General features: G+C 51.0%; 1 protein-coding gene across 1 annotated transcript; it reads left to right on the top strand.

The window, feature by feature from the left end:
* The first annotated feature begins 1,712 nt into the window (after positions 1 to 1,712).
* On the top strand, positions 1,713 to 17,270 carry Alox12b (arachidonate 12-lipoxygenase, 12R type). The gene is made up of 16 exons (XM_052197315.1): positions 1,713 to 1,967; positions 4,388 to 5,115; positions 5,960 to 6,164; positions 9,844 to 9,925; positions 10,064 to 10,156; positions 10,300 to 10,422; positions 10,667 to 10,770; positions 11,074 to 11,246; positions 11,463 to 11,606; positions 13,386 to 13,589; positions 13,782 to 13,868; positions 14,340 to 14,509; positions 14,891 to 15,012; positions 16,308 to 16,408; positions 16,739 to 16,909; positions 17,053 to 17,270. The coding sequence occupies exons 2-16, from the start codon at positions 4,969 to 4,971 to the stop codon at positions 17,230 to 17,232; spliced, it is 2,106 nt and encodes a 701-aa protein (XP_052053275.1). The 5' UTR covers positions 1,713 to 1,967; positions 4,388 to 4,968; the 3' UTR covers positions 17,233 to 17,270.
* Positions 17,271 to 22,324: the final 5,054 nt, after the last annotated feature.

The following is a 22,324-nucleotide window of genomic DNA, read 5'->3' as shown; positions in this document are numbered from 1 at the left end:
GCCCCGCGTACCTGGTCACGCTCACATATTTTACTACACCTGTCTCTATCTTTTTTCTCCTGAGGAACATACGTTTCACCTGAGGCTTGAAGCTCAAACCCAGAGGGGTCACTCCAGCTTTGTGTGGGGGGGGTAAATAGCTGGTTTAGAGGGATTTTTTTCTTATTTTTATTTTTTAAAGATGGGGTGTTTCTGTGTAGTGCTGGCTGTCCTGGAACTTGCTCTATAGACCAGGCTAGACCAGGCTGGCCTTGGATACAGAGATCCACCTGCCTCTGCCTTATGAGAGCTGGGATGAAAGGTGTGTGCCACCATCGCCTGGCTTTATTTATTTATTTATTTATTTATTTAGACTTGTTGCTACTGGGTCATGATTGAAGATAGCTTTTCAGGAGTGGAAATAATTCTTTCTGTGTAAGGTCACCCATCTTCTTTTATACCTTAGTCACATGTCACATTCTGTCTCTCTCCCAAGTCTCTCCTATCTGGTCCTCTAGGATGTCTGAGTCCCTACCTCCTCATTCCCTCAAACCCTTCGTACTAGGTTACCCTTGGGCCTCTTCTCAGTGCCCTAGGATCTGGAATCCCCAAGCAACCTGGGATCTCAATTTATCCCTTCGAGCACCCTCACTAGCAGCCCCCTGGAGGCACAGTCTCCAGTGTGGGGGAGTGGCTAGGACCTTCAGCAAGGATCGCTGTTGAGATGCATATTTGCATATTCAGATTCTCAGGGTCCACAGAGTCATGAGGGCGGGCCTGACCGGCCTAACAGCTCCTGTCCTCAGCCTAAGATGGCATTGTGCCTAGGGGGACGTAACAGCCTGCCAGTCACCCAGAAGTTGGGCTATGACCTTCACCCTCAGTGTGCTGTTCTCCATCCTTCTCCTTAACCCATTCCTAGCCCTATCACTCCTCCTGAATGTAGTTTAACCTAGCTTTACTCTGTGAATCTTCACCTACCCCCAGCTCTGTCCTCCTCCTCCTCTTCTTCCTCCTCCTTCTCTTTCTCCTCCTCCTCTTTTGCTGTTTGTTGTTCAAGACAGGGTTTCTCTGTATAGCCCTGGCTGTCCTGGACCTTGTTCTGTAGACCAGGCTGAACTTAGAGAACCGCCTGCCTCTGCCTTCCAGTGCTGGAATTAAAGGCTCGCGCCACCACACAGCAACCATTATCTTATTGCTAATCCACCCATTCATTAGGTTTCCGGACTGGAGAGATAGCTCAGTGGTCGAGAGCACGCACTGTTCTTCCAAAGGACTTGAGTGTGATTCCCAGCAACCATGACAGATATCTCCTAACCACCTGTTCCTGGTGCATCTAACCTCTCGACTCCAGAGGCAGCCCCTCAAGATAAGAATAAAACAGATCTTAAAAAAACAAAAAACAAAAACCAGAGACTCATATTTCACAAGTCTCCTTGATGGTGTCAGGTAACACGGCAGGAGACCGGGAGAAAGCCAAACCAAGTAAGTAATCAAGAAGGTAGGGAAATGGATACAAAACAGAGATGTTGGCTGTATCGCAGAGAACCATTTAGAGTTAAATTGAGCCTTCCTTACAAAGGCCCCAGTTTCTTTTTTCTTTTTCTTTTCCAGTGTGGTGATCAAAACAGGGCTTGAACCTTGTAGGCAAGCACTGTAACTGCTTCCGGCTCCCCTTCCGGCCCCCGCGCTTTACCGCGTCCCCTCCCCTGGTTTATATTTCCCTCTTCAACACTTGCTGCCACTCGATGTTTTTTAATGCCTTTGGCTGTTATGTAATGTTATCTAGCTCCCTCATTAGAGTGTTCGTTCCATGGGTGCACAGTTTGTTTTGGTTACACATGTTCTCCACGCCGGATACGGAGCTGGACACGCAGCAGGGGCTGGTGAATGAAAAAAACGCACGTGGCATCATCCGGAAGGCAAGGCAGAGATGCAGCCAGGCTTGATGACGAGGCACGGTGGGGAGCACCCGGTTACCTAAGCAGGTTTGAGTCACGAAAAAGTCATTTCAGTCCCTAGCCCCGACCACATTCCTGTTTCTAAACTGGACCTGAACGGCAGTCACAACTCCTTCCCTCTTCCAACCCGGAACTACCGGTTACCTTCTCTCTGTCCCAGGGTCTGACTCTTTGTCCCTAGGTTGGCATGGTCACTGTGTAACCTTTCCTTGATGGTGACAGGAGGGTGACACCAGGGAGGAAACCGGAGCTGCTGCTTCCTGGATGACAGGCGCTGCCCTGGGAGGTGGACCGGAAGAGGGCAGTTCCAGAAGATGGGACATGACTCTCTCCTCACTCTCCCTGGGTCTCAGACACTATCCGGTGGGAGCAGAAGTCAGATTACCACTCCTCCTGTCAGCTCAGACCCCTGCTCCTTAACTCAAGGTGCCATCTGTCCCCAGCTCGACCTGCTACGATTTTTTTTTTTTTTTGGATTTGGTTTTTTTTTCGAGACAGGGTTTCTCTGTGTAGCCCTGGCTGTCCTGGAACTCACTCTGTAGACCAGGCTGGCCTCGAACTCAGAAATCCACCTGCCTCTGCCTCCCAGAGTGCTGGGATCACAGGTGTGCTCCACCACCGCCCGGCGTGTTGTGTGTGTGTGTGTTTTTTTTTTTTTTTAAATCAGAGACTAGTACTGGTCCCCTGGTTTCAATATCCTTCCACCTCAGATTTATTTTTTCCAGATTATTTAATGTCCAAAATCATATTGAATAAATAAGCTTGCCTGTCCTCATCTCAATAGTAAGTTCCAAAGTCATTTTGCCCCCTTGAGTCTGAGATGCTTGGAAGAGTGTGCTCTGGTCTGTGGAGGGAAGGAACTGAGAGAAAGAGGGAGACGACAGAAGGTTGGCTTCCTGACCAACTCAGTCCTCACTGGATCCTAGCCCTCATTCCAGCTTTTTCTAGTTTTATTCCTTTTTTAAAAAGATATTTATTTGATGTGTATGTATGAGCATGTATGTAAGAGTATGTACCATCTATGGGGGTCAGAGGTCAACTTTCATTAGTCAGTTTTTCCTTGGGATATGGGCACCCGGGCATTTAAACTCAGATCAGGTCATTAGACTTACAGGGAAGTACATTTATCTACCCAACCATCTCTGGCTCCCTTCTCCTTCCTTCCATTCTGGTGGCTTTGTTGTTGTTGTTTCTGTTTTTTGTTTTTCTGACAGCATTTCACTATCTAGTCCTAACTGACCTAGAATTTGCTATGTAGATCAGGCTGGCTTTGAACTCACAGAGATTCACCTACTCACCTACCTGTGGCTTCAGAGTGGTGGAATTAAAGGCATGAGCCATCATGACTAGCATATTATTTCTGTTTTGTTTTGTTTAGACTTCCTTGGTAAAAGTATGTTCTTTACAATTCTGAAGAACAGCACAGATACAGTAAAATATGTCAAATGTCCTAGATAAGAGCCAGATCAGCAGAGAGAACATTCTAGCTGCCTACATGGTTTCCCCATTCCAAAAGTACTCACTGGTCTGAATTGTGTAAGAGGTGCCAAGTTTTGTCTGTTCTGAATCTTTGGATCAATGGGATAAGAAAGCATTTCATGTCTGAATTGTGTTATCTCTCACGCCTTATAATCTCTAGGGCGTTCATCTGTAAAATATCTTAATTTGGAGACTGGTATGACTCAGCAGTTAAGAGCACTGCTGCTCTTCCAGAGGACTGGGGTTCAAGTCCCAGCACCCACATGGTGGCCCACAACCTTCTATAACTCCAGTTCCAGAGAGTCCAGTGCTACCTTGTGGCCTCTGCAGGCACCAGGCACCCAAGTGGTAATCACTCCTATAGATACCCAGACATTAAGACAAAAAGTTTTTTTCCAGTCTTAACTATTTCTTTTTTCTTTTTCTTTTTCTTTTTTCTTTTTCCTTTTCTTTTTCTTTTTCTTTCTCTTTTCCCCTTCCTTCCTTCCTTCCTTCCTTCCTTCCTTTCTTTCTTTCTTTCTTTCTTTCTTTCTTTCTTTCTTTCTTTCTTTCTTTCTTTCTTTCTTTTTCTGTGAGACAATGATCTTCCTTTGTAGTTCAGGCATTAGTGGTTCTTGTCTCAGCCTCCCAAGTAGCTGGAATTTGGGGTGTGGACCACCATGCCTGACTCTAGCCTGACTCCTTTGGGGGTTGGGGATGGAGCCCAGGGTCACCCACATTCTCTGCAAGTTCTCTACAGTGAATTGCACTTCCCCAGTTCTTTAGCCTTATTCTCCTGCCTCAACTTTTCTCTCAACTGTCCTCTGATTGTGAATTCAACACCAGTTTCTTCTAAGTAAATACTGGCTAGGAAGGAAGCAGCAGATACCCGCTCCAAACCGTTTCACCCTGGAACTCTCTAGGACAGCTCTAATCCCTTGTGGTCTTTAGTCTCCTGGCTTCAACATTCTTCCTGATGTGTACTGCAGGCCCCGGGTTCTAACGCAAAAGCAGGAGGACACTGGACAGCACATCGGTAGCACTCTTCATGCCTTCCAAAGCAGGTCACTTCTGATTTTGGCCAGGTTCAGCATGGGTGCCTGTCGCTGCAGTCAATGGGGGCGAAGAGGATGAAGGAGCTTATTAGTTTGATAAAGATCTGAGGGCCCTGCCCCGCCCCCTCCCCCAACTTCCCTGGGGCCCTGGCTCAGCCTGGACAGCTCCCACAGCCGCGGCGTCTTCCATCCGCCCGCCCTCTCAGAGGCAGACCCAGCGCCCTGCCTGCGGTTCCTCCCCAGCAGCTCCTATAGGTCTCAAGCGCAGACGCCTGCTCACCGGCCACTGGCCCGGCCCCGCCTCAACTGCCTGGCTCACCTCCCGCCCGCCAAGGGCAGCAGCTGCTCTCAACTTCAGAGGTATTCGCGGGCCAGTGGTTCCCGCTGACTGCTCCATCACTGACTGCTTCGTCGCTCTTCGCTGTCTTGCTTCCCTAGTCTACCTCGTTTCTAACTGTGTGGCCCTAGCCATAGAGTCCGGTATTGAGCCCTCTCTTATCTCCTGAAGAGCGGCCATGGCCACCTACAAAGTCAAGGTGGCCACGGGCACTGACTTCTTTTCGGGGACGCTGGATTCAATTTCACTGACCATCGTGGGGACCCAAGGAGAGAGCTCTAAGCAGCGGCTGAACCACTTTGGGAGAGACTTTGCCACGGGAGCGGTAAGTGCGCGTGTACGCGCGGCACCCAGGATGGATGGAGGCTTGGGGTGCATGGAGGGATCCCGGAGGCATTCAGAGCTGGGCCAGGGGAGTGGAGAACCAAGGACAGCTCTGACTCTGTGGGCTCCCAAGTGGCTCCCTCCCTCCCTCCCCAGCCACATTCAGCCTCTGCTCTGTCTTCTCTCGTCTCTTCCAGCCAACACATCCTTCTCCCTCTTCTTTCCTTGCCCCCTCCCTTTCTCTCTGAACTCATCTCCCTCGGTTCTCTTCCATTCTCATCCCTTTCCATCGCCTCTCTCCCATCCTTCCTCACGCTTCCTCAGCCACATTGCATCACAACTGGCTTCTATTAGCATTGGATTCTCTGTCACTTCAAATGGCATCCAACCAGCCTGGCCAGTGGGGACCTGCTTTGCCCTGATGGAAGCCACTCTGTGATTTTGAGAGCCTTCTGCTCCTGTGTGACCCGAATAGGCTCCATCTGTGGGGCCACTACTGAATTCCTATGTCTTCCTTGAGAAGTGGGAGGAGGGCATGGGAGCACTCCGCTTTCCACTCTAGGACTGCGGGATGCTAGGAAGTCCTGGGGGTTGACTCTCTTGTACACCAGCTCCCAAGATTCTAAAATAACTCCTGCAGACTCAAGTGACTGGATGGATAAGCCTGGGGTAGATGGCAGGGGGCAGCCAAGTCAGAGGGTTCACATCTGTGCCTTCTCATTATCTTTGTTCTGGGCAGTCCTAGGTCCAGGAGAAAAGTGTCACTAACATGAGCAGGGGCTAGGTAAAGGGTAAGCCTACAGGGACTGGCTGCCCCAGTTACTCAGTCCCCGTGTTTTGTGCAGGTGGATGACTACACGGTCCAGTGCCAGCAGGACCTGGGGGAGCTGATCATCATCCGTCTGCACAAGGAGCCTCATTCCTTCTTACCCAAGGACCCCTGGTACTGCAACTATGTGCAGATCTGTGCTCCCAACTGCCGCGTCTACCACTTCCCAGCTTACCAGTGGATGGATGGCTATGAGACCCTGTCACTCCGGGAGGCCACAGGTGAGCCGGCACCAACCACCTTATCCCATGCACCACCGAGTCTCCTTATTCTTGCCCAGCTACTCCAGATTGGCTGCTTCAGGATCCTATCAAGCCAACCAGGCCTTAGGAGGTCCAGAGATCTCCTGTCACGGCCAGCCTTAGTCCCCAGTGCTGCTCTGGGTTTAGCCTGCACACTGGAGGAACGCACGTGGGCGAGGCCGGGGACCACTATCAGCTCATGCGGAGAGCATTCCCAGATCAGTCCTCCCCTGTGTGCTTCCCTCTCCCTTGACTCCTGTTGGATGCCTGGTGTGCTACAAGGACCTCTGTAGTGCTCTGGAGCAGGATTCTCTCTCTACCATAGGATGCTCCGTTGTTCCAGGCAGATCTGTAGTCGACTTAGAAGCCTAGTTTCTTAGCTCTCCAGGACACTGAGCCCTTGTATATGATTTTATTGTTTGCTTGAGAAAGGGTCTCTCTTTCTCTGGTCCCAGCTGTCCTGGGGCTCACCATGTAGACTGAGGATCTCATAGAGACCTCTGTCTCTGCCTCCCAAGTGCTGGGATTAAAGATGTGTGTTACCACATGGCAGCAGAGGTCAAAGGACAATTTGTGGGGGTTGGTTCTCTCTACCATGGGAATCTTGGTGATCAAACACAGTCATCTAGCTTGGCAGAAAGGGCCCATATCCATGCATTCAATCTCACTGGCCTGATTTTCTTTTTGTGATAGTAAGGATTTGAACTCAGGGCCTTATGCATGGTAAATGAAAACTTTACAATTGAACTATAGTCTTAGTAGTTTCCTAGCTGAACATTTTACACACACACACACACACACAGACACACAGGCACACATGCACATGCGTGTGTTTGTGTGTGTGTGTGTGTGTGTGCATGTGTTATATGTTCAGCTAGGAAACCACTAAGAATACATAAGAATACATACATATTAGTATATATGTTAGTATATATTAGTATGCTAATAGTATCGTATATATGCTGTATATAGTATATATGCATATATACTATATACTATATACATATATAATATACATACATATATTATATACACACTAATAAGCCATTATGTTGCGTCAGAGGACTCTGCTACCTCAGTGGGATACCTTAGTTTCCTAACAGGATTCATTGCTATCCCCAATGGCCTTTTCTACCCATCAAGGGTTCCCCGGCTCCCATAGATGATCTTGCTATTCACGCAGGCATCCAGACTTCTCCTGAATGCCAGCCGAATGCCAGACCTGGCAGCACAGCCTCTGCCATAAATCTTCATCTAGCCACTGAGTGAGCTTCCTAAGTGTGGCTGCGGCAGGGCCACAAGAGGCGTGTCTTCTCTTCTACCCCTTGAGCTTCTGCAGGCTTCTCTCTACGTGGATGCGGGCGTCTGGAGCCCCATCCTTCCTGTAGGAGACTACCCATTCATTTGCCTGTGCTAGAATAGTCTCCTCAGAGGAGGGAATGGGGCCTTAAGTCAAGGGAAAGGAGAGGCTGAGGCTGGGCGGTCGGTCTGGGGAGGGAGAGGATGCCATCATGGGAGTCACTGGGGACGCAGAGTACCTTCCCATGGTGATAGGTCTGTGTGGCATGGAAGGGGACGGGCAGGGGACAGGCGGGTGATACTAGCTGGCTGGGCAAGAATGGGGTTGGGTGGAGCGGCTGCCACGCAACACCAGGGCAGGGAGACCTGAGTCATCTTCTGGGCCCTCGAAGGAGTGAGGCTCCCGCCCTGGGGATGGAGCCAAGCTGGGGATCTGGATTGCACAACTCCAGAGGTACCACCATTCCCAGAGTGCACCAGGAGGAGCTGGGGCATATGGAAGTAAGACGAGGACAGCCAAGTGAGGCCCCTGAGAGAAATGGCAGGGCTGTGCTGAGGGCACATGCCAGCCTGGGGCAGTCAGTCAGGAGGCTGGAGAGAGATGGTGGCGCTCCAGCTCCGTCTTCATCCAATCCATCCAGTCGTTTATTTTCTGGACATCTGGGCGCGGTACTGTTTTGGTGCCTTCACCTGTGAAATGAATGTGCCGCAGAGCCCACTTCACAGCGACGATCCGAGGATGCAGTGACGTAACACATAAAAGGCAGGGGGAAGAGCTGCGTGTCCTGGCTGGGACTGGGTGGGGCACGAGGGACAGACGCAGCCCGGTCCTCAGCAGGACTCATTCTCTCCCTGTAAAATGGACAAGACACAACAGTTTCTAGCTGAAATTGCTAGGGCCAGAGGCATTTTGAAATTCAGACTTTCTTTAGAAGCTACACACATATGTATGTTCATGTGTGTGTATGCACGTATATGTATATAATAGAGACACAGGTTTTTCTTTTGAAATATTTATTTTTTAGTCTTATGTACATGAATGCTTTTCCTGCAAGTAGTATTTATGCATGCCTAATGCCCAGATAGATCAGAAGAGGGTATCTGATGAGTGCAGGGAAACAAACCCTGTAAGAACAGCAAGTGTGTCTAACTAGTGAGCTATCTCTTTGGCTCCAGATGCACACATTAAAAAAAAAAAACTTTATATCTACAGATTGGATATTTCTTATTTGAAATGGTTGGGTCAAAAGTGTTTTGGATTTTTAAAGTATTTGCAGATATTTGCAATCTCAGAGATGAGATTTAAGTCTAAACATCAATAATCTTTATGTTTTATTTATACCTTTTACCCTTAGGCTGAAGGTACCTATACAACATTTTAGTGTGCCTGCAGTTTTTACTGTGACACAAGGACATGGTGCAGAATTTTCCACTTGTAGCATTGTATTGGCAGACAAGAAGTTTTAGATTTTGAGCCGGGCAGTGGTGGTGCACACCTGTAATCCCAGCACTCTGGGAGGCAGAGGCAGGCGGATTTCTGAGTTCGAGGCCAGCCTGGTCTACCAAGTGAGTTCCAGAACAGCCAGGGCTACACACAGAGAAACCCTGTCTTGAAAAAAACCAAAAAAAAAAAAAAAAAAAAAAAGAAGAAGTTTTAGATTTTGAAACATTTTGGATTTTTAGACTAGAAATGTCACACACACACACACACACACACACACACAAAATGTGAAACTTCTACCATCAGGGTATTCCTAATCACACACACACTACTATTTGTAATCAAAATTATAGTGTGGCAGGTGAGTTCAATCCAGATTGTGTGTAACTAGGCATAGTGGCATATGCCTTCAATCCCAGCACTCGCTGAGGCCAGAAGATCATGAGTTCAAGGTCATCCTGGAATACATATAGAAATTCTGTCACAAGCAAACCTTATAGGTAGCTTCAGGTAAATTTAGAACCCAGACAATGAGCTTAGCGTAAAACAAACTTGATTTCTAAAGACTTCTATATTTTGGATTTGTGGAAACAGGTTATTCATCTCTCTCATTAGGTTATTCTTGTGTATCTGAAATTATTAATGTTAATGCAGCGTGTTAGAAAGTGCCCTGTAACTAGTGACCTCTTCAGAACTATTGGTTACCATTAGTGGGTCTCGAAGGGGGAGTTCATGGAAAACTTGAAGGTATAGCTGGAGTATATGGCAGATTTTATCAGGGAGATGTAGCCTCCCTCTCCTGCAGGGGGCTTCCCTATCCTTAACTTCCCCTCCTGTGAGCTGGGGATGGACATGAAGCAAGCAGGAGTGGGCAGGGAGAGGGACAGTCCTTGAGTCTCTTCCCTTGTCTCACGACAGGAAAGACAACAGCAGATGACACACTCCCCATCCTTTTGGAACACAGACAAGAAGAGATCAGAGCCAAGAAGGACTTCTACCAGTGAGCGGGAGGGTGGAAGGGTCTGGAGTCCTGCGGGGGCCATGGGAGGTCCAGAGGTTGTGGGTGGCTCTGGACCACCGTGTTCTGTCTGGAGCAGTGCCTATGTGTCAGGGCCATGAACATGGTTTCTTTTTGCAGCTGGAGGGTCTTTGTTCCTGGCCTTCCCAACTATGTGGACATCCCCAGTTACCACCCACCTCCCCGACGGTGCCGCAACCCCAACCGGCCTGAGTAAGGACTAGAAGCTGGCCCACCCCGCCTACCTGGCCTACCTACTCCACTTCCCTGCACCCCCCTCCCCCAAGGCCAGAACCTGTCTCTTGCTGCCCCATGGTCAGTGGATGCCAGGTTCAATCCCTGTTCTTTTCCCACAGGTGGGATGGTTATATTCCAGGATTCCCAATTCTCATCAACATTAAGGCTACCAGGTTCTTAAACTCAAATCTTCGTTTCTCCTTCGTCAAGACAGCCTCCTTCTTCTACCGCCTAGGGCCGATGTGAGTGCACACGTGTGAGGGTGTCTGCAGAGATGCCATCCCTACCCACCCATTTTTAGAATAGTTCCAGGTCAGAAAGGTCTGGTGGAGCTGGGAAAACAGAGTAGAAAACCTGAAACTAGACACGCACAGACTTAGAGACAGAAAGACCCACCCAGAGACCCCAGTTAATAGGTGGCCCTGTCATTTTTCCTGGGTACCTGGTTTCCTTTTGACCTGTTGTTCCTTGCATCACACCTTCTAGGGCTCTGGCCTTCAAACTGCGTGGCCTGGTGGATCGCAAACGCTCCTGGAGGAGACTAAAAGACATCAAGAATATCTTCCCTGCTACCAAGACTGTTGTCTCTGGTATGGGTGACTCGTCCCAATAAAGCACAGAGCAGCCAGGTGCTCTCTGGGGGGCAAGAGGCTGCCTCCTCTCAAGGGATCAGTGGGAGCAGCTGGAGGGCCATTTTAGAATGGCGAACACATCCTTCTGAGGCTTCTTGAAAATCCTCATCCCATGCCTCTCTGGACATTCAAGGCAAAGCTAGGGGGCTTCGAGTTCCTTCCAGAGTCATCTTGATGCCCATTGGTGTTCTTTCTGATGTTTCTCTGTCCCTGGGAGGGTGCTGCTGGGTTTCATTGTGACGTTCTGTACTATTCTCCCAGAGTATGTGGCTGAGCACTGGACGGAGGACAGCTTCTTTGGGTACCAGTACCTCAATGGTATCAACCCGGGCCTTATCCGAAGATGTACGCAGATCCCAGACAAGTTCCCAGTTACAGATGAAATGGTGGCCCCGTTCCTGGGCGAAGGAACATGCCTGCAAGCAGAGCTGGAGGTGAGGCCCTGTCTGGCTCACCCTGGGCATCTCGCTGGCTTCCTCCCAGGCATCTCTAGGCCTCTCCATCAGAGAATCAATCAAGATCACACCTTTCACTTCTCTAACCCCTTCCAACCCCTGAGCATTGGGCTCAGCGCCCTCTGCACCTAAGGCCTGACGTGTGGGTACTGTATCTTAGTAACCACCTGCTTGCCCGCTGTGATTCCCCTCCAGAAGGGGAATATTTACCTGGCGGACTACCGCATCTTGGATGGCATTCCCACTGTGGAGCTCAATGGGCAGAAGCAGCATCACTGTGCCCCGATCTGCTTGCTGCACTTTGGTCCTGATGGCAACATGATGCCCATCGCCATCCAGGTACCCAGGGAAGGTGTGGGTGGAGCTACTGTGTGAGCGTGTGGCCAGTGCTGATCCCGCGTGCCTCAATATCCCTCTGTAGGTTTACAGTTGTGTAAGCCTCGTACTTGTGCATGTATGGACAAGCACATGCCTGTGTCAGTGTGTATTCATGTGTAACGTCCTGTGGGCAACGTTGCGTGTGCGTCTGAGAATGTTGCCGTGTGCATGCATATCCTGATCCGTGTGTGGTCATGTGGAGCCTGGGATGAGAATCCATCTTTTCACATGTGCATACCATTATACTTTGTGGCTAATTGTGAGTGCGGGGCCCTGTGGTACACTCACGTGATCCCTAGCTGTACAGCGTGCGTGGTGTGCTATGTGCACAGAGGTGACCAGATGTCTGAGGGCCAGGAGGTTGGAGCTTGTCTTGTTGATGTCATTCATCCATTCTCCTGCAGAACAACCCCTGTGTGGCACTGAGGGAGTCAGACTCTGTAGCTTCCTAGTAGTCTGATCTGACAGGACAAACTGAGGAGTTCCTTCCTCATGGATCCTCACAAGGATCATTTACAAACTAGAAATAGGCTTTTCTCTGGAGGTATCAGCCAAGCGCTGATTGTCTGGCTTGTAAGTGGAACATGTAGGCTAGAGTTCAATGATAGCTTCCCTCCCTCCCCTGTCCAGGGCCTGGGCGCCCTTGACCTTGTACAGTACCTGACCTGGTGGCTTTGGAGGGTGTGGTTGGCAGGGTTATCAGAAGAGGGAGTTTCTGAGCCAGCCCCTCCTCCTCCCACCCCCACTGCTGTTGCTGCCTTCCCTCCCCCCTCCTTTTCTCCTTCTCTTCCTTTTTTTCCTTTTCCTTCTTATCCCCCATCTGCTCTTCTTTCCTCCCCCTCTTCCTCCTCCTTCAGCCAGGAGCTTACAAACTTGTTCTGGCTGGCCTAGAACTCACTGTGTAGACCAGGGCCGTATAGAGATTGGGCCGTATAGAGATCCAGCTTCCCCTGCCTCCAGAGTGCTGGAATTCAGAGTTGTCTTCTTCTTCTTCTTCTTCTTCTTCTTCTTCTTCTTCTTCTTCTTCTTCTTCTTCTTCTTCTTCTTCTTCTTCTTCTTCTTCTTCTTCTTCCTCTTTCGCTTCCTCTTCTTCTTCTTCCTCCTCTTCTTCCTCTTCCTCTTCTTCTTCCTCTTCTTCTTCTTCCTCCTCTTCTTCCTCTTCCTCTTCTTCTTCTTCTTCCTCCTCTTCCTCCTCCTCTTCCTCCTCCTCCTCCTTCTTCATCTTCCTCCTCCTTCTTTCATTTTTTTGAGACAGGGTTTCTCTGTGTAGCCCTGGCTGTCCAGGAACTCACTCTGTAGACCAGGCTGGCCTCAAATTCAGAGATCCACCTGCCTTCTTTTTTTGGATTTTTTTTTTTGGTTTTGTTTTGTTTTTTGGATTTGGTTTTTTCGAGACAGGGTTTCTCTGTGTAGCCCTGGCTGTCCTGGAACTCACTCTGTAGATCAGGCTGGTTTCAAACTCAGAAATCCACCTGCCTCTGCCTCCCAAGCGCTGGGATTAAAGGTGTGTGCCACCACCATCTGGCCCACCTGGCTTCTTAAGGAAAGAAGGAAACAGGAGCTAGAGACAAGCCCAGAAATATGCTTCAGGCACAGGGCGCAAGAGCAAATGTGGGGAGAGAAGGACCTTGAGATGCTCAAAGGCGGGAGGGCTGGAGGACAGAGCTCCCGTGTCTCCTCCAGTGGAGGTTCCTGCCAGGTTTCTTCTCTCACCAACTCTCCTGCTTGTCCCACCTCTAGCTCAGCCAGACTCCTGGGCCTGATTGTCCCATCTTCCTGCCTAATGACTCTGAGTGGGACTGGCTGTTGGCTAAAACGTGGGTGCGCTACGCCGAGTTCTACAGCCACGAGGCGGTGGCACACTTGCTGGAGAGCCACCTCATCGGGGAAGCTTTCTGCTTGGCCCTCCTGAGGAACCTGCCCATGTGCCACCCCCTGTATAAGGTAAAGGGTTGCAGGGAAGAGGGTCTCGAAAGCTTCTGCTCTGTGGGTACGGGGGGGGGGGGTGTTCAGTGAGTCCTGGGAGGCATCTGGGGATCCCAAGAGACTTCCCAAAGAGGGCATGTCTGATGCGCAGGAACAGGTCCTTAGGAGCAATTAGAGCCCTCCTCACTGTCCTCCTTGCCCTCCCACCAGCTCCTCATTCCTCACACTCGCTACAACGTCCAGATCAATAGCATTGGGCGGGCCCTCCTTCTCAACAAGGGAGGTCTCTCTGCCAGGGTAAGACTTGTCCCTGACTCCAACAGGACACTTGTTTTCCTCTGGTCTTTGTCATTAGTCTTAAAGCAGAACTTTCACTTGTTTAAGATTCTGGGAGTGGGGGTTGGGTGGTGGGTCTGGAGAGATGGCTCAGTGGTTAAGAGCACTGACTGCTCTTCTAGAGGTCCTGAATTCAATTCCCAGCAACCACATGGTGGCTCACAACCATCTGTAAATGGGACCCGATGCCCTCTTCTGGTGTGTCTTAAGAGAGCAATATATATAATAAGTAAATCTTAAAAAAATGATTCTAGGAGTGGGGCAGGGGGTAGTGTTTGATTTGGTGCCATCTGGGGTACAGAGACAGGGCTTGGAATGTAAGGGTCCCTGGACCTCGGGCAGGCTGGGTCTAGGCTAAGTCCTGGTAACTGAGGTAACAGCATTCTGGGAGCAGGCTCAGACGGATGCTCATGTAGTTCTTTCTCCCTTAAGGCCATGTCCCTGGGCCTAGAGGGCTTCGCACAGGTGATGGTCCGGGGTCTGTCTGAGCTCACCTACAAAAGCCTCTGTATCCCTAATGACTTTGTGGAGCGTGGGGTCCAGGATCTGCCTGGGTATTATTTCCGCGACGATAGCTTGGCCGTGTGGTATGCGATGGAGAGGTGAGGCGGGGTGAGCAGCAGGTGTTACTCAAGTGGACAGACACCTGGAGTGTTGAAGGGGTGTGGGGACTTCTGGGGACTTGCACTTGAGTGTTACCTGGGGCTTGGGGTTGTCCATATATCTGCCTCCTTGGCCTGAGGGACCCCGTTATCCTTGCTTTGGCCTTTAAGAGCCCCTCCTGGGCTCTCAGCTTCTTTAGGCTCTTTCTGGGAATCGCTCTGAGTAGTTTCTGACCTTGTGCATAACCCTCTCTACATGTTCCACAGACCTTGCTACTACAGGCCTGGGGCTGCTCTGAGGCCAGCCTAAGCAAGCTTGACCTGGGGGCGGGGGGATGGGATATGGGAGAAACTCTAACTGTGGCTCCACCTCCTGTGCAGGTATGTGACAGAGATCATCACTTATTATTACCCAAATGACGCAGCCGTGGAGGGTGACCCCGAATTGCAGTGCTGGGTGCAGGAGATATTCAAGGAGTGTCTCCTGGGGCGTGAGAGCTCAGGTATGATGGGTATGGGAGCTCAGAGGGGCCTGGGGCCCAAGGAACGTCTCTAGGCATGTCCCCACGACTCTCCTAGCTTGCACTTATCTCCCTGTGGCTGAAGAAGGCCCTAACACCGTCCTAGGATCTTCACAGAGCCTTGTCCTAGGCCACAGAGCAGCAGCTGGGGAGTGGGGGACAGAGCACTGGTGCCTTGTCTGAGCTCAGGTGCTATAGCTTGTCTCTGCTGAGACCTGGAGGAGTCCCAGTCCTTCTTCCCAGGAACAAGCCTTTGAGGACTTGGGAAATTAATGGATTGTGACATTCTGTGAGAAAGAATAAGATACAGTAGTGAAGGAACCAGGGTGGGCGTGAGGGGAGGGGAGGGGTGGGGTTAGGATGAGGGTGGGGAAGGGGTAGGGTGAGGATGTGGGTGGGGGATTGGGAGTAGCAGGCTCCAGGAGAGCGGTGGGAAGCATCATGTGGTCATAGCACAATGTTTAGCCAGCAGCTGTGATGTGTGGCTGCCAGCTTCTGAGGGCACAAGCGGGAACGAGATAGGTCCTGGTACCGTCCTCAGGATGTTCAGACTGGGCTGATGTTTGAGGGTTTGAGCTAATAGGCATCTTGCACTATGGCAGAACCAGAGCAGTTTAGGGGAGCCTGAGGCAGGGATGAGGGATCTGGAGGATCTGGAGGAGGCGGCTCATCCTGCTTGGAGCAGTGGCTGTGTGGTAGGCGTGGGGATGCACGGCCTGGGTGAAACTGGGCTTCCTGGGTGACATTTAGTAAGAGCTGTGTTCGAGAGGTCAGCATGTGTCCTTTCCTGGTGGAGGCGGGGCTTCTGGGTGTGAAATGCATGTGGAAAATCCCAAGGAGGTGGGAACCTGTCCTCCTGCAGCTAGCTGAGGCTGGAGGGCAGCAGACCCTCCCAGGACAGACGCCGAGCCACACTCCCTGGTTAAAGAGTTTGGAACCTGAGTATAATGAGAGGGCATTGGAGTTCTGCAAAAGGATCAGACACAGACAGACAGGGCCGTTTGGGATGATGTTTTGGTATCCGGGGTGGGGTGACGGGGACTTAAGGAGGACAAGGGTCACAGAGATGCAGGGGGTTCCAGAGTGAGCTCAAGACTGGAAATGACAGTCTTGGCCTGGCTTGGGGAAGGTTTTTTGGCCACAGGAGGGCAGAGCTCTGTGAATGAGGGAGCCCCAGCAGCCACCTGGCCTACTGAGCAGATAGGGTGAGCACCCTCTGCTGCGCACCAGGCCTAGTCCAGGACTAACACTGCATGGTCTGTTTCACAATCCCTCAGGCTTTCCCACCTGCTTGCGAACTGTACCTGAGCTGATCGAGTACGTCACAATGGTCATGTACACCTGCTCGGCCAGGCATGCAGCTGTCAACACAGGCCAGGTACCTGTGCTCGCCAGCCTCAGCCCCAGCCCTCCCAAGCAGCGTTGGAACCTCAAACTAATCCACTATCCCTGGTCCAGTTCCCCCCACCACTTGTCCCCCTCCCCTGCTTGTCTCAACTGAGTCCCTCTTCTACCTCAGTGTCCATGGTAACCCTGGTCCAGTCTCTCTGCCCCACCCACCTGCAGACCCATCAGGGATACCAGCACTACCGATCCAAAACAGGGTGTTCCAGGGCAGGGGTCCAACTCAACTGCCAGGGATGCCCAGGTTTGGTTGGTGGGAACTGGGTGTTTTATAACCCAGAAAATGTCTTCTACTCTGCTCTAGTTGGAGTTCACCTCTTGGATGCCCAACTTCCCGTCATCCATGAGGAACCCACCGATGCAGACCAAGGGGCTGACTACTCTGCAGACATACATGGACACTTTGCCAGACGTGAAGACCACATGCATTGTGCTCTTGGTGCTGTGGACTCTCTGCCGGGAGCCTGATGACAGGGTGCGGGGGCTCTTGCGTCTCGGAAGGGGGGTGGCAAGGATGGTTGAGGGGCGTCGGGGACAGGGAACAGGAAGTGAGAGGCAGCAGAGAGGGTTGGACAGATGGATTGGCTCTGTCCCAGCATCTGGTTCTTTGCTCTGCAGCGGCCGCTTGGCCACTTCCCAGACATCCATTTTGTGGAGGAGGCCCCCCGGAGGAGTATGGAGGCTTTTCGTCAGAACCTCAACCAGATCTCCCACAACATCCGCCAGCGTAATAAGTGCCTCACCCTCCCATATTACTACCTGGACCCGGTGCTGATTGAGAACAGCATTTCCATCTAGTCCACCCTTCTGCCCTCCCTTTCCACACACTGCCTCTTATTTTCCAATAAAATCACTTCAAACCTTGTCCTGGTCTGAGAGCATGTGGGGTTTCCTGGGTGGCAGGTTGTGGTCTGGGGGTGATCACATACACGGCCATGTTGTTCTTTGCCATCGGGTAGGCGTAGGGCAGCACCAGATTCCATTTCCAGGTTCCAGTCCCAGACGGTCCTAGAGACTCAGGCCAGGCTCCTCCTGCTGAGGAGTGTCCAGTGAAGTGCTTGTCTGGGTAGGTACCCGGGCACTGCTGAGGTTAGGAGGGAGGAAAGGCACTGGGATTTGCACCCTGCCTTTTAACTCACATTTCTGGTCCTTCTGAAGTGCCCTCCTCCTACGGAGACTTAGTCTGCCCAATCCCTACCTAGGAAAGCCAGGTCCAAGGTGAATTCAATTAGAAACACAAACCAAGCACCACTCCAAGGAGACCATCAGCCTACAAGAAACCTGAACTGCTCCAAGCTACAATCATCAAAATTCAGACTGGGGAGCGGGGGGGGGGGGGGCCGGTTTGGGGGGGCTCAGCTCCATGTACTAGGAATCCGGTTCACCCTAAGCCACACCCACCACCAGCTTCCTTAAGTCATTGGGAGGAGCCTACCCTGTCAAGTTAACCACTGTCCCCTGATGTCTTCTTTCTCTCACCTGTCATCTCCAGACTTCCTCCCGAGCCCGCCTTGGGCTTTGCTTCCATTCATTGCCACTGTGTCACCAGAGCCCACTCTAGCGTGCGCGACAGCTCACAAAAGCTGGGAGCCCGGAACACAAGAACCTGGTACATGGCACTGACCTCAGGAAGTCAGGCTGTTGGCTTTTGGCGGGGGTCGGGTGGGGGGCAGTTGCCAGGCGGGTGGGAATATTGGGCATCCAGGAACTGAAGTCAAGCTGAAACCATAAATTTAGTCAGTCCAGAGAGCACTGGTGCTGTGCTCAGTCCCCTCTCCTACTGTGAGGCTGTTTTCCACCCTAGGTGTCACACTGGCCACTGAACAAATGAATACGGTGGAGCAGATGAGGTAGGGCAGCTGGGTACACAGAGGCAGAAGGGAGGAGCCAACAGAGCCGAGGCCTAATGGGAAATGAAACTGCTCCGGTGGGAGAGTGGTGGTGGGTGGTGGGTGGTGGGTGGTGGGTGGCGGTGGCGGCAGCGGTGGATGTGGGTGGTGTTGTAGCAGTTTCCTCCAAAATGGAAACATCCCATAGCAGAGAAACTCAATAGGACAGAGAGTAAACAACTCAGAATAACTTCAGAAAGCCACTGAAACTGACCAGATCCATCAGTCAGGCCCTCCCACCCCAAAGAGTATATTAATAGTAAAGACCTCCACTGACCACTCTCAGAGAAACCGAGATAGTTTTTTTCATCCACCTGGAAAAAGCAGAGACCACCATGAGATGGCTGCAAAGGACAGTCTGACCCGCTGAGCTGCCGGCGGGCTGTGCGGTGAGTTCCGGTGGGCTTTGGTAACGCAGCGGTTTTGAGTTATATCTGCTCCTGTAAGTAACTCCAATAAAACTCATTGGTTTACCAAGCTGGAGTTTGATGGTTGTACTTTTGTCTGTTGTGGGCTTTTTTCTGTGTGATGTGGCGTGTGTGTGTGTGTGTGTGTGTGTGTGTGTCTGTGTGTGTTGCGTCTCCCCAGGAAAATTTGTCACACAACAAGGGGCTGGTCAGAGACAGACGCCTCACTTAAGATCAGACTCAGAAAACCCTCCTGGAACTACACCTGGGTTGGAGAGACAGATGGCTCAGCACCTGAGCACCCTCAGAGGTTCCTAACTGTGCAGAACTCCAAGGCCAGGGCATTGGATGCCATCTTCTGGCCTCTGCAGGCACTAGGCACACATGAGGTGCACAGATGTATATGTGAGCAAAACATACATATAAAATAAGTCTAGAAAACCAAACAAGTAAAACATCCCCGTCCTGGGGGTGGGGGGCGTGAGAAAGCCTGGAGCTCTGAGTCCCTGTCCTGCTGTCGGGGACTAGGCGCTGACACTATTCTCACAAAGCCTGGGAGGCAGAGCTGCTCCCTAGGGAAGAGGGGGTGGACATAGCTGCCCTGGAAAAGACGAAAGGCAAGCCAAGGAGGGACACTGGCCAGTTCCACGGAGTGCAGTGCTGGCTGTGCTCCACTGGGGGGCAGACTGAGAGCCCTGCGGGCCTGCACATGTGTTTTTATTGGCTGGCAAGGTTTATTGTATTTTGTTTTTTGTAGTCAAATGACCTATCAGTATTGAAATAGAGAAAGAATGAGAAGGGAAGGAAGATTCAGGGTGGGGGAGTCTGTAAGTTTGTCCATTCGAGAGAGCAAAAACCTAAACCCGACAAAATCTAGAGGGTTCCGAGAAATGAGAACTGCTTCAGGGGTGATGTCTGCTTGTTCGGCTGAACTGAGGACTGCAGTTTGGAGCCAGCACTCTTGTCACAAGCTGGTCAGCCCACAAATGCTGGAACTCCAGTTCAGAGGGATCTGGTGCCTCCTTTGGCCTCTGTGTGTACACAGTCATATGCACCTGAACACACACACACACACACACACACACACACACACACACGAGCCATGTGAGTCTCCTAAATAGTAGTAGCCCTGTCACAATGCCAGGGAGTACAGAGGTCCTTAGGCAGGCTGATGGGAGAGGGAGGTGGGGACCAAAAGGGGACCATTTATCCAAAGTGAAGACAAGAGCTATGTGTAACCTAAGGACTCCCCTTAGTTTAAGTAGTGTAACCCTAGGAAAGCCTTAGACAGGGAAGGGGAGCAATCATGAAGCAGTGGCTATGTGGGGTGGACATTCACACCCTACCCCGTAACAACAACCACACTAACATTCATTCTCAGAAAGCATGTCTGCTTTTCCTGGGTCTGATATAGGACTTTGCAGTTAGTTTTAGCAGCAATTTATGAGACAGGTAACTGAATGTCCTACATTGTCACTTGAGAGATTAAGAGACTTTCCCAAGGTTCCATGGCTGAGGAAAAGAAGGTGAGACAGGAAGGCCTTGAGAATTCAGAGGAGGGTTTATACAGCGATGGGGTGGTGGTGGTGGTGGTGGTAGCAGTGGTGGTGGTGGTGGCAGTGGTGGTGGTGGTGGCAGTGGTGGTGGTAGAGGGGTAGGGTGGGTTGGTAATAAATCAACAAAAATGTGGCAGAGAGTGAGTCATTCAAGGCCCTTAGGTCACAGGGAGCCTCTCTTATCCATGCTGGCTTGGTTATGTAGCAAACACTTGTGGTGGTAGTAGTGTGGGAATGCTGGACCTCTAGATCAGTCAACTGGTGGGACAGGCAGAGGCCGCCAGTCTTCTGGTGACTGGTTTTAGGAAGCCCTCCCATTCCAGTGCTGGACTGTAAAGACCAGGGCGCCCTCAGCTTGTCTCGGAGCTTTCCTGGGTGCTGATGTGGACGGTGTAGAAATAAGGAGGGAGCAGCCACCAGGAGCCAGAGCCAGAAGTCAGGAGAGGCAGCACAAGTCTTCTGCAGCCCCGGGCATGGGGACAGGGTCCCTCCTCATAGTGAAGGTGGATGGCACATGCCAGAGAGGCGCTGCATTCAGAGGAGACAGCGGCCGTCTCAGGCACCAGCAACTCTGAGTGAAGCCCAGTCTTGGCCAGGAGCCAGGGCTCTGCTGGGCCACTGGGCAGGAAGGTGGGAGTGACTTGCTTAGGCGTATGAGCAAAGTGGAATGAGGGGACAGGGGGCATCAGACAGAAACGGAAGACGTGTAGCTCGGTGCTACAGCCACAGAGCCAACCACAAGTTCTACTGACTAGCCCCGTGGAACCTTGGGAAAGTTAACTAACCTTCCGGCTGTGATTCTGCTTCCTCTGTGGCTGAAGTTGCTAACATTTTCTCCAGGATGTAAACCTAGGCCAACTGCTCTATACCAGCCTAATGTGGCACAGATGGCTAGTGAGACAGAGACCAGAAAGATGCAAAAGATATCAGGGGACACGTCCTAGAAGGGTCACTTTTCAACTGCTGGAGTTGAAATAAACAAAAGCAAAACAGGACACCCCAAGACCAAGTTCTCAACACAAAGGAGATTGATTCTCCTCAGAGGGCCAAAGGGCAGGGAATAAGACAAAGCCAGGAGATAGGAGATATAAAGTAAATATATTGTATCTGTGTGGATGTGGCACCAGACAATAATAAATTTGATGGCCTATAGCTTAGGCAAGAAATAGGAGGTGGGACACTGTGCAGGCATAAAGGATTCTGGGATAAGCCAGGCACGGGAGATGCACCTAGGAAGATGTTATGACACAGACACCTGGTACCTGAGCACAGGTGACCAGCCACGTGGCAAAATGTAGACTAGAACAAATGGGTTATTTTAAGTCATGAGTCAGAGAAGAACCTAGCTATGTGACCACGTATTTGTAAATATATTTTGAGTCTGAATTTTATTTCCCAGCATGGGGCTGGGAGGACTAACAAGACCTAACTTCTACAAGAGGATGAGGGAGAAGGGGAGGGAACAAGGGAGAGGGGGAAGGGTTTGTGTCTTGGAGGAGGACAAAAGACTGTCTCTGGATAGAGAGGACACAGGCGTGGTGGCCCTTAGGCAAATGGAAGTTTATAAAGGTTCAAGGGGGAAACCCCGTGTTAGGATGAGGTGTTTAATTTGGGGCATGCTAATTAGGTGAGCCAAAGGGGCTTTGATTGCTGGATTTTAATATTTTGATACCAGGACCTTGGTGGTCAGCCTCTAGAGGAGGAAATGGCCAAATAAGGGAATAGGTCCTGGTGGCTAGCTTTAGGAATGTAATCAAACAGTTTTTGGCAAGTCAGAGGGATTGAGGGAAAAGGGCAAGGCCTGCCAGAGCCATGTTTGCCATCCTTGAGCTAGCTAGCGTCCCTTCAGGAGTCATGGCAGAACTGTCAAAGGTTTCAGCAGGGCGGATGGCACCGTCTATGCCAAAGTCAAGTTTGTTCTCTGACACCAACTAGCACAACCTTTACATCAAGATGCAAATTAAAGAGGAAAAATACAGCAAGTAGCAAAAATCCAAACTAGAGAGGGGCAAGGGAGGGCCACAGAGGCCTGGCCTAG

Source organism: Apodemus sylvaticus, chromosome 10 (genome assembly GCF_947179515.1).
Source record: "Apodemus sylvaticus chromosome 10, mApoSyl1.1, whole genome shotgun sequence".
Taxonomy (NCBI): domain Eukaryota; kingdom Metazoa; phylum Chordata; class Mammalia; order Rodentia; family Muridae; genus Apodemus; species Apodemus sylvaticus.
The sequence above is the reverse complement of the archived record's forward strand: the minus strand, read 5'-3'. Positions and strand labels throughout refer to the sequence as shown.

Excerpts from the sequence above, each read along its gene's own strand:
- Alox12b (XM_052197315.1), top strand. The coding sequence starts at position 4,969 with ATGGCCACCTACAAAGTCAAGGTGGCCACGGGCACTGACTTCTTTTCG. Across the intron at positions 5,116-5,959 it reads GAGACTTTGCCACGGGAGCG|GTGGATGACTACACGGTCCA; the intron begins GTAAGTGCGCGT and ends TGTTTTGTGCAG. Across the intron at positions 16,910-17,052 it reads GCCGGGAGCCTGATGACAGG|CGGCCGCTTGGCCACTTCCC; the intron begins GTGCGGGGGCTC and ends TTTGCTCTGCAG.